Source organism: Macrobrachium rosenbergii, chromosome 5, assembly GCF_040412425.1.
Source record: "Macrobrachium rosenbergii isolate ZJJX-2024 chromosome 5, ASM4041242v1, whole genome shotgun sequence".
Classification (NCBI taxonomy): Eukaryota; Metazoa; Arthropoda; class Malacostraca; order Decapoda; family Palaemonidae; genus Macrobrachium; species Macrobrachium rosenbergii.
The window spans coordinates 56,631,494-56,643,993 of NC_089745.1; the positions used below are offsets into that span (position 1 = coordinate 56,631,494).

Genomic DNA, 12,500 nt, shown 5'->3' on the forward strand with positions numbered 1-12,500 from the left:
ATATATATATATATATATATATATATATATATATATATATATATATATATATATATATATCACGCACACACAAACATGCATATGTATATAACACATAATATGTATACATATATACGTGTATGTATTTATGTATGTATGTATGCGTATATTATAATTGTGTGCGTGCATGGATTTTCCAATAAACACCCTATATGCTAGGAGTATCATACCATTCCGATACGGTCTGACGGTTACGAGCTTACTCCGAGTGCACGTTACTGTCAAATCTTGTTTTCGATCTTTTATTGGCCTTTGAAATACGGTTTCAACCTTTTAAGCAAGAGAGGTGTTGTCACGAAACGCGGCTCATTTCACCTGATGTGAAATGCAGCTCGGTGAAGTGGGCAAAGAAGCACGCTTCAGCGCTCTGCCTCCGTTTCTTTCGCAAGCAGGTGAAAAAACTATGAAATTGGGCTTACTTGGGCGTAAAGTTGAGATTTTTAACGAGGATTATAACCATTGCCCTGATTTGACGATTTTATAAGGTGTACCGGTACAAGATGTTTATCTTTTTGCCCCCGAAATCACAATTGAAGGAAGGATTTGAAAAAGGGTCAAGATTTTTGGCGTTTTAAAAACGGAATATTGTTTGTAATTTGATACTCAGTAGGTCTGTGTACTTGAAGAGATTCTTTTACTTATAGACAAGTTTTTTTTTATGTAATGGTGATATCTTCTTTACGTATTATATTATGAATGACCTGGTATTGCTTGACCCAAGTAATTACAAAGATTTCTCATTTTTAAATAATTTATTTGTTTCATTTTATTTTATATATCTTAGACGAAAAGTTTTGCGCGAATTGGTATCGTAGTAAGATTCCGAGATCTAGCGTCATGTACGTTTTTGTCATAGTAGTGCTATAAGGTTGTTTTTCCATTAAAAGAATTCTCTCTCTCTCTCTCTCTCTCTCTCTCTCTCTCTCTCTCTCTCTCTCTCTCTCTCTCTCTCTCTCTCACTATTGGTCTGATATGAAGGGAAAACAGTTATCTGATCCCTGTAATTACTAGCAGGTGCTCTACAACAGACGTTATGTCATTAATTTTTTCACAACTTTTTTTTTTTGCTTCATTCGGTACAGTCTTAGCCTACGCGTAGGGTATCTTACGTTATACTCAGTTATTTGTGAAGTAACATGATTGTCGTTGTTTTAGATTACGTTGGTCACTGCTCATAAAGTATCCGTAAATTTGCAGAGAAGAGTTGGTTGAGAATCATACTCTAATTAATGAAAGTTTAGTAGCCCTCTAGACCATGGTCCTCGACCAGTGATTCAGGGTAAGAATATTTTTGTGTAGATTTACGTATGGTTTGGGATCCAATGGTTTGTGAAGCCAAACTTTTACTAGTCCGTGTTTGACTTAGTCTCTCCAGTTAAGTAAAGATCTTCATGTAGATATGGATCCAGTATTTCTGTAAGGTTTCGTTTCTCCCAGTGAGATGATTGTAGGTCTTAGATTTATCTGTCCTTCTCATAGATTATATATATATATATATATATATATATATATATATATATATATATATATATATATATATATATATATATATATATATATATATATATATATATAAATATATATATATATAATATAAATATATATATATATATATATATATATATATATATATATATATATATATATATATATATATATATATGTATGTATGTATAGAGCACCTCAGCTTATCGATGCTTAGGGGTTTGCCTTTTGATAAGAAACAAAATCTAATAAAGAACAAGGCCTTATAGCCTAAACTTAACTGCTCTTTTACGGAGTTCATTTGACTTACGGAGATTTGTCAGAAATATTGTTCATTATGTATACAAAGGTTGTGGCAAAAACTGCCTAAATAATGCTGAAAAGTGAAAAAGTATAAGTAGCTGGATTGCAATGTACATATATAATCTATATATACATACATACACACACACACACACACACACATATATATATATATATATATATATATATATATATATATATATATATATATATATACTGAAAATTTAGACAGTATAAGTAGCTGTATTACAATATAAACATATATATATATATATATATATATATATATATATATATATATATATATATATATATATATATATATAGAGAGAGAGATATAGAGAGAGAGAGAGAGAGAGAGAGAGAGAGAGAGAGAGAAATTGTAAGGGTCCGGTAAAATACAAGGATGGATAAAATTCCGTGTTTGTCGGTGAAATAGACGAAGACATTACATTATTATTATTTGGAATAAATAAAAAATCTGTCTAAATCCAATTATCAAACCTCTTGGGAAGGCTCTTGCCTTTCTATGGCTCTAACTTTTTTCTGCTTCAGACTTATTCGTGTTCTATGAAGTTTGTACTTTTTTGCCAAGTCATTTTCATGTTCTTGTCATCCGTAACTCTTGTTTTCACTTATTCCATTATTTCATGCGCAACATTATTTCTCACATTTTGACCTTTTCTATTGAATAAATGCATGTCAGTCATGACTTGACTATTTCAGATATATGCTTTATTCTTGGCAATTTTTTTTCCACCTTCACCTTGTTAAAAAAATTAGAACGGTCAGCAGATTGTGCATAATTTTCTTTTTCAGGTCGTTTCCTTTCATCAGTAAACCTGTTTGCAACATCAGCCTTGAATATTATTTTTTGAAAATAAATGGCAATACACAAAAAATTCTGTAACGTAAAAAGAATAAGATATTCCACATTTAAGCTTATTTCTGTCAAAGAAGTTAAACAACTCAGGGGACGGGTATTATATAAAATAACGTTGACGATTTTGATCCAGTTTGGTCTTTTCAGTTGTAATAACATTTACAAATAAAAGTGGGAAATTATAAAGTAACCTCTCTCTCTCTCTCTCTCTCTCTCTCTCTCTCTCTCTCTCTCTCTCTCTCTCTCTCTCTCTCTCTCTCTCTCTCTCTGCTATAGCCTTTTTTTACTTAACGAGCGGACAATTGCTATATTTGCTCACGCAAGGGAAACCCCCTTTGTAATTTTTGGTTGAACTGAGTATCTGGTCATCTCATATCACCGTTCATCTTAGCTGAACTGATTGGTGTTACGTCACGAGAATTACGTTCACCGCTGACAGGCGAAGATGCTGACAGTGTACTTGGAGAAAGGAATTGTGTGTGTGTGTGTGTATGTGCATATACATATATATAATATATATATATATAATATATTATATATATATATATATATATATATATATATGTACATATATACTTTGTATATATACTGTATATAACTGAATCATGAAGATATGCCTTTATATATATATATATATATATATATATATATATATATATATATATATATTATATATATGTGTGTGTGTGTGTGTATAATATATTATATATATGTGTATGTGTATATATATATATATATATATATATATATATATATATATATATATATAGAGAGAGAGAGAGAGAGAGAGAGAGAGAGAGAGAGAGAGAGAGAGAGAGAGAGGAGTGGGGGAGGTAAATGAAGCGGCTATTGATGTGTCAGTTATCTTCACAGGGGTTATTCACCATGCAGCAGTCTAGGCATGAATGTGTCAGTGATCATTGTCTTATACTTTCTCGAGAGCCACCCGTGGTGAGTCTGAAGGCTCTAGGTACGTTTCGTTAAAGGATGGAAATATCAGAGAAGATGTTCTAGATAGTTGTGGTTCCTTTTATGCAGGACATTGACTACTATTGACCTTCTAAGACTGGCAGTCTCCATTAGGTTTCTAGTGTAATACATAAATGGAAGTCTCCATTAGGTTTCTAGTTTAATACATAAATGATGTTTCATAAGGCAACCTACTTTTACTTTTAAATTAAGTCGGTGGGAACACAGAAAAGGCTCCATTGCAAAGAATGATTTTCTCCATACATCTATTATGAGACATTGCCATTGCTAAGTATCCATGGAAAATTATCATATATTTATGGAGAAAGTCTGCTACTCTGACGTCATTAAACGCATCAGTGGCTCCTCCGAGTTTGGCAAACTTTAATATAAATTATATAAATTTAGTTTCATGTTGCTGAATACATTAAATAATAATTCATGGGAAAAATGGCGTGTTCCTGGCTAATACAGACAGGTAATCATGTAAATGTATTGCAAGCATAAAGTGCGGTGGAAGAAAGAGCTTTTTTCCTTCTTCTTCAGCAACAAATAATATTTGTTAAGAGATGAGCCGAAAACAGAAACAGATTTATTTCCAAACTGCTGTTCTGATCAAGTCCCATACTAATAGATCACCTCGATGTTGTCACACTCTTCATAGAATTGCATGTCCTATTAAATCATGTACCTCAAGTTGTAAGAGATAGCAGCTCAGGAGTGATGTGAACAATAAGTGAATTCCAAACTTTCCTGAAGGCGGCGGCCCATCTGTTTTCACCATTAGATTTAATTGCCTCTCATTTTCATTATGCTGCAGCCCTGCAGTAAGAGTTGTTCTTTCGAGTTTCTTGTGCTTTTTTGATTCAGAAAACTTCTTGATAGTATACAGTTTTATACGAATTCAATATCATACAAAGCCAGGTGAGAGAAAGGCAGGATAAATGACAGAATGACAGTGCACGTGCACTATTGCAGAAACACTATTTCGAAGCATAAAATATTTTGGAAGCAAAGATACTGAAGCGAGAATAACTTTTCCCCAAGTTTTACGAAAAAAAGGTTTGGCTGTTGCAAAACTGAATCGCCACTTAATCTCGCAAATGAAAGGAGACCAAGCTAAAGGAGAATGAGGCCGTAATTCATTTCATTTCACGCGAAAAAGCAGGAGGTGATTGTTACGAAGTCTTTTCCAAATGTCAGAAATTGGGGCAAGGTACCAGTGCCAATTCGTGCCACGAAGCACTCCCACTTTTAAGCATCATTGTGTCGAAAGGCATTATTTATGGGGTCAGACAATTTGGTGTTCTAAATTTTGAAGATTAGGGGCTTTTTTATCGCCTTTTTCTTTCTGTTATGGTTCTCTGCATTTTAAGTGCCCCAGTAAATGTCAAAGTTATTTTCAGTCCATGTTTCTCCGATTGTTGGAGAGAAATATGGTTTTATGGCATAAGCTTTTTATTCGTTGTACAGACTGCAAATGAACATGTGTGCATTGGTTGTAAATGTGTGTATTTCGTTTTATATTGGGTTTGGTAGTGTACTGAAACTTAAAATTTTCTTTTTCGTGTAATTCTCTGTCATGTACTGGAGCAATGTACTTCTCTTATACTTATATAAAACGTATGGAATCAATCGCTGCCTCTTTCTTTCCCTTTGCTACATACTCTGGATTTCTCACCCATTTTCCGCTTTCGTTAATTCCAATAATCTTCCATTTGTCAAAAGGCAGATCCATTACTCCTGTCAGTGAGGCCTGGGATTAGGTTGCCAGTCCCATCACGCTCTCATTAACAGTGTTGATCCCCTAAGGAGTTTTTCGAAATTATTTGGTGGTGCGAATAATGCTCTGTTTGATCTTCCACGTGGTTTGACTCGATTCCAGCTTCCAAGTAATTCTGAGATCTTGTATGTCTCAGTAGTCCTGGCTTCTGTAAGGAAGACAGATTAGTTTTTCGTGTTTTACAAACCTTAAGGAGATTTGGTGTCAGAAATATAGAGATGCTTTGTTGTTGTCATTGTTGTTCGAAATTGTAATGAGTTCTATCTTTCTGATGTTTTCCAGTGATGTTTTTCTTCGTTAGAATAGCGGATGTATAGTTTTCCTTGTAAATACTCCTTCAAATACAGTGTGTGTGTTTTGTTCGTTTTGAAATTTTTGGAAATAAGTTCTTCTAAATATGCAAGGAGTTTGATGCGTGCTTATTCTTTACAAGAACTTAGTGTCTGTATATCCACAGATGTTTTTGGTCAGTTAGAACTGAAGAAGTTTTGTTCTTTGAGACCCAAGAACGATTTCCAGCAGTCATTCATGGGCTGTCTTTTGGTCTGCTATTTTTAACGTTAAAATCAGGAATCTTTTTTGTTTAATGTAAACTAAACCATGCCCAGTATGGTACTCATATGTTTGCAAGATTTTAGTTCCTCGTTGGACTGGTCGATATCGTTCTTGGCTAGCACTTTGCTGGGCTTGCGTTCGATTCTCCGGCCGGCCAGTGAAGAATTAGAGGAATTTATTTCTGGTGATAGAAATTCATTTCTCGGTATAATGTGGTTCGGATTCCACAATAAGCTGTAGGTCCCGTTTGCTAGGTAACCAACTGGTTCTTAGCCACGTAAAATAAGTCTGATCCTTCGGACCAGCCCTAGGAGAGCTGTTAATCAGCTCAGTGGTTTGGTTAAACTAAGGTAGACGTTTGCAAGATTTTTTACAAAACTGCCAGTGAAATTTCGACGTTACTCTTATTGTATGAACCAGGCCCACCAATGTGTCCAAACCCTAACACGTACTCATAATTCATTAGTGTTGTCTTATGAATGGAGAGAGAGAGAGAGAAAAAAAACCGCAGTTTCACGGATGCTAAACAACTGACCCACAGCACATGGTGGAAGTTATTAAGTGTTATCAGTGTCTTTTTGGCTACAAATTTTTCTCTTAAAATTAGGGTTACTTTAACGATCTCTTGTTCATTTTCGAGGACTTCATTTTCACACGAGGAAATTTCAGACCGAGGTTTCCATATGCGTCATTAAAGAATAAATTTCAGGTAGAAAGGGCCAACAGAAATTAGGGTGTCAGGTACGATATTTTTCATCCGTGATGAGAACTGGGATAATGCAGCAGACAAAATATGCACCATGTTTGGACAACAGAGAATGTCATGCTGGCCATGGAAATAACAAGCTCGGACACACACGCATACACATATGTATATGTGTGTGTGTGCGTGTGTGTGTGTTTGTGTATGCGAAAGATCTTTTTATTGTGAAAGTATATCTGTGTGAATGTCTGTACATCACCAGATACTAATAATGATGCAGTTATTTTGTGTGTGTATATATATATATATATATATATATATATATATATATATATATATATATATATATATATATATATATATATATATATATATATATATATATATATATATATATACATGTATATATATATAAAACTGTATCATTATTAGTATCTGGTGATGTACACACATTCACTCACAATAAAACGTTTATTTGCATACACACATAACTATACACACTTTAACTGTGTGCATATATGTATACTGTATATGTATGTATGGGTGTATGTGTGTGAATAACTTCCTTGCTCAGATCACTTTTGTCTACCGTAAAGTGCGCATCCTTTCCCATGGTTTGTTAAGCCACTGACAATAGCCCACGGCCTGTACTTCCCTGGGATTATATCACACAACACTAATTTGTTATTAGACTCGGATGTAAAAAGAATGTACAGTATAGGCTATAAATTTTGGTTCCCAAGAATCTCGTATTATACCGTTATTGGTGGTGGGGTACATATGTCTTTTTAAACCATGAAGAAAAGAAATTTATTGTACGTTTTGTCGGGATGGCAAAGGGAGATCTAACAATGCCTGAGTTATTTAAGTTATCTGTTAAAGAATCTCGCTAGTGACACTGGAAAAAAAAATCTTATACAATTTACACTTTTGAAATGCGGACATTAATGCTGGCAAAAATATGCGTTGGACGTGTTTGGCATTTTATCGAAAACAAAGGTGAAAATATTTTCTGAATACGGTGTAATTTTAACTAATTTATGTATGTAATGGTCTTTCTTATGGTTTTATTATGTATTAACAAAATATATAGACCAATGAACAGAGTAACAACATATTATTCTCTAATATTAGATAAAAATTAAGAGCCAAATTAGTTGAGTAATTGATTACTGAAACGTGAGGTTTGCATAAGTGGCAGACGCTGCTAAGGCGCCTGGAAGTCAAGCTTGCTGTTAGCAGTACGCACACTTATGCAAAATTAACTCGTGAAGTCTTGGGTTTGAAACAATTGTTATGTATCGGCCGAAAAAATATCCCGCAGATGTGCGACGGTTTGCGTACGTGCAGGAAGCGGGCAGTTTGCCTAGCCCTTAGCCGCTCGCCAACCTCTTCCCCTGGAGAGAGAGTGCCTAAGAATGTAGGTTACTGAGCGAACTCAACAGCAGTGGTTGGTGGCTTCTTTCTCTCTTTCTCTTTCTCTCTCTCTCTCTCTGGAAACCTGTGCTGCCGACGCCAGTGTGATACCAGACGTTGTGTTGCGGGGAGCTATCGTTGCACGCTCTCGATGACGTATGACAGGAAAGGAGATTCATTTTGGTTATGATTTATTGCCCCCTAGACAGAGTGACGGGATCACCAATGGATAACAATTGACGCCTGGACTTATGGGTGCTTGTCATATCCTGTACAAGGCCTAAAAGGATTCCTTGTGGTTCATCGACATCAGAGACTGGCACTACCTTGGCACTGACGTCTGCCGTGAGCAGAAACGAGTGGCATATTCGCCGAGTCGTCGTCCTTGACAATGTGTCGAGTTGCTGGCATGCGGAGGGATATACCAAATGCCAAGTTCAATGGCATTCTTAACGTTCATTGACATTTGAGGGAGAATACAGTATGTTTTTTTAAGTGTGAGCATACCGTGGTAAAGGGCGAACTGATAGATTGGTTAGAGTGACTCTCAAGTTGTTTGTGTTTGTATCTTCTGGAAAGCGTTGCCTTGGAAGAGTAGCTTAAAGAGCAGATTTGCCAGTCACGAGTTTTGCAGAAGCGTTAATGGAGGAGCAGTGATGTGGTTTGAAGTTTCTCCTCCGCACACAGAAAAATAGAACAGATGTTGATCTGGTCTGTTTCCTTCGGCTGAAAGGCTGTAACCAAAGAGGACGATAATATTAATTTTGCTTGGCGAAGATTGAGTTCGTCTTACCGTTAATGAGAAACGGGCATGATTTGACGTTGCTTTGAAGTCCTCAAATAAATGAATAGATATTTTTTCTGTGTGGTTAATGTCCGGGTAATTCTTCCAATCAGAAGGGAAATAACTTAAAGGATTTTGGGCTGGATGAACTTTCTAAAAAAAAAAATAAAATGCACCATACTTTCCAACCATGTCTCTAAGTGTCCTCCAGGGCTGAGAAAATCGAAGACCCTAAGACCCTTAGGTACAGACCGACCTGCTCATTACCCTCTCTGGTTGCATCGATGCATTGAGCCTGTCTGTGTCCTCCTCAAGAACTGTTTGATTTAGGCACCTGGCTTTCCGCTTTACCCCGCACCTCTCCCCCCGAAACCACGACCCACCTTTTCTGCTCGCCTCCTTCAACCCTTTTGAGTCCCGCCCCCATCCCTCCCCTCCTCCCAGCCGCCAGCGATTCTTAGATGACCATTAGCTACTACTTTAGCAGAACCTCTACCACCACCTCCGCTCAACGACAAGCCCCTCCCCTTGCCCCCTTCACTCCTAACAATCACCCCACCCCTCGCCCTCCCTCCTCCCCAGATCCTTTCGTTTTCCCCAGCGGCCTGACGTAAGGCTTCACTTTCTCTCTCTCTCGCAGTGTTGTCCTAGTGAGGAACGGGTGAAGAAGCTAAGGGAAGGGGAGTCTTGCAGTGCCACTCTGACAGTGATACGACTTCTTCCCTCCTTTCTCAGTCGTTAATTCACGGCCGGCTAGTCATCCACGATCAGCTCTTCGCGGCTGTCATCCACGCGATTTTCGGAGTTAGTTCTTCGTACGTGCGCCTCACTCGAATCAGTTCCCATGACGCGACAGATTTTCCGAACGGAAAGTGAAATCTCATCGTAGGCCGGTAATTGTCATACTGTAGAAGAGGACAATATTATTCACCAGCAAAACGCGTGCTCGAATATATAATTGTGTTAACATCGTACACGCATGTTAGTGCGGGTTCAGAATTACCATACGACGATCCTCTTGGGTTCCACCTCACTCGGTGGGGTTGAGAGGCAATGTTGAGAAAGTGCTGACAGAGGCACTGGCGATATTCCTTATACCATGGTTGGTGCAGTGAACAGGAAACATTGCTTGATAGAATTGGAGGACGAAGTAGTAGTTCCTGGCGACTCATTAAGAGTAAAATGTGAACTTTTACTAATTTTGAAAGGAAGAAGTGTTTTAGATTTATTACATGAAATCTCTGTAGAGATGTTTAAGTATAATTACTGTTTAGTGAGAAACGAAAACTGAAATAACTTTGAAATCTGGAAAGAGTAGTAAATCCAATTCAGTTGATAAAATCCCATGGTGTTAATCTGTCCAAAGAGACATAATAACGAGAGCAAAGTACACAAACGATAAAGTTAGGCACCTACAAGCCCTGTGCTCAGACGCCAGACACCTGACGATTATAAAAATTCCACCCACTTCCAAAGAGAGCCGCCGAAGCCCGCAATCATGACGGCCATAGCAGCAATCACGATTGCCACCTTGCTCAAGGCGACGCCTGGAACGGTGTTTACGGCGGCGATATGGTTCCTCCCGGCCCTCCTGGCTGCCATCGCCTACTACAAATACGACGAAATAGACCCGGAATCGCGACCGATAGATCGGAAAAACCTCTACAAGGAATATGACTTCGTTATCAGTAAGTGTTTCTGATTTCAGCCGGTTATTCTGGGTTACGTGTGATGAATGATGCGTACGATTCTTTATTTGCCCTATTTACGCTGATCATTGTTTCCGTGTTTTCAGTACAAGGGCAGAATGACTCACACACATATATAATAATGTATTAATATAAATATACAGTATATATAGGTATATGTGTGTATATAATTTACATATACAATATATATATATATAGTGTATATATATATATATATATATATATATATATATATATATATATATATATATATATAATATATGTGTGTGTATATATATATATATATATATATATATATATATATATATATATATATATATATATATATATATATATATATATATATTCATTCGTATTCTTGAAGTAATAAATAAAAGGTATTGATATTTAGTAACTGCTCAGTGAGTATTTATTTATTACTCCTTGAACGATATATAAGCATATTTCCATTTACAAATGCATGTCCCAGGGTAATTCCATGGTAATTTATGTATGTGACCTGCATAGCCACAGAACGTATGACCCACATAAGCTCTCGCCTTTCCTGAATGAATCTTATTTTTTTACACCTTAGTCATCGTCGTGATTCTCTGCTTATGCACAGCGTACGCAAGCTATGGCTCTTCTGCTTGTTTCCACCGAGTTCGTTCTGATCAAGTAGCTGGTAACATTTATTTATTTATTCAAGTTCTTTTTATACAGTATCTTATCGCTGAGATGGATTCTTATGCTTTACGCCAGTCATTCGTATTTTCATCCTATTTCAAATCTGAGATAATACCAACATTTATTAGTTTTGGTTGCGTATTTTTCTCCTTTTTTTATCCTGATAATTATGCTCTTTAATCTTTAGCTGCTGTTTTCATGTCGATGCCTTCTGATAGATTTCCATTTTTCTGGCAGTTATCGCAGGCAATTACAGCTTTTCCTTCATTACTGGTTACGGTTATCTCATACACTTTTCGGTTTCAATTACGATCTTCAATCTCTCCCATCGCCTCTTGGGCCTGGCTAGCAACAACTTCCCACCTCAGCAGATTTGCCTCACGTTAACCCTACATTCCTCCTCATTGAAAAGGCGAGAAACGAGTCAATGTACCTGGCAAACCGTCACTAATGTAGGCAGTTGAGAAAGTGATTACGGCATATCATCTCCTACTAATTTACCCAGCGTTATTAGTGACGCTCGTTGTACCTGATATTTACGTATCTTTCATTTAAATTTTCTATTTTCTCCTGTGTCGCACCGATGTTCTGTTTGATGAGTGTCATTTGCATGATAAGGAAGGAAACATAATTCTTCTAATATAATATGCAACCTTTGATTTGGGCTCAAAGTTCATCTTAATGCCATTACTATTTTAAGGTAATTCTTGGGAATGTGATATGGATCAGATTTATACCTCCTTTCATTAAGCCCAAATTCTTCTGATTTGGAATTGTACTGGAAGTGAGTTAGAGGAAAATTGTTAAGGAAAATGAATGATTATGCGGAGAGGAAATGCACGTAATGAGCAGATAATGAAGATAAATAAGGTGTTGTTGAGCAGTGAATAACAAGTGTGACCTTTTCGGTAATTGTTATTCATAGCGAAGATTTAGGTACGAGTGACATTTGAAACATGATAGCTAAGGCGAATGGTATTTTAACGACTTAGATGACAAATAATTACTAATGAAAATGATTAAAATAGAAATAATAATATAAAGAAATATTAATACAAAGTAACAAAAAATAAAGGGAAATTACTTTAACTCTAGGAGCTGGAAAAATATTAACACGAAAACGGGAATTATAAAAAGGCAGATTAATATTTCAAATAAAAGGTGCATCGAAAACGTACTTTCGTAAGTAATTGGAGAATCCTGAA

The 12,500-nt window shown here is 36.3% G+C and overlaps 1 protein-coding gene across 2 annotated transcripts in view; it reads left to right on the plus strand.

The window, feature by feature from the left end:
* The window catches only part of LOC136838820 (glucose dehydrogenase [FAD, quinone]-like), a 187,611-nt gene that overhangs the window by 20,036 nt on the left and 155,075 nt on the right, over nucleotides 1–12,500 (plus strand). The window contains exon 1 of one of the 2 annotated variants that reach the window (XM_067104436.1): nucleotides 10,277–10,608. The exons of the other annotated variant lie outside the window; for it this stretch is intronic. Coding sequence (XP_066960537.1) covers nucleotides 10,419–10,608 — 190 coding nt within the window. The 5' untranslated portion in view covers nucleotides 10,277–10,418. Of the gene's footprint in view, nucleotides 1–10,276; nucleotides 10,609–12,500 lie in introns of those variants that run through there. 2 annotated transcript variants of the gene reach the window in all.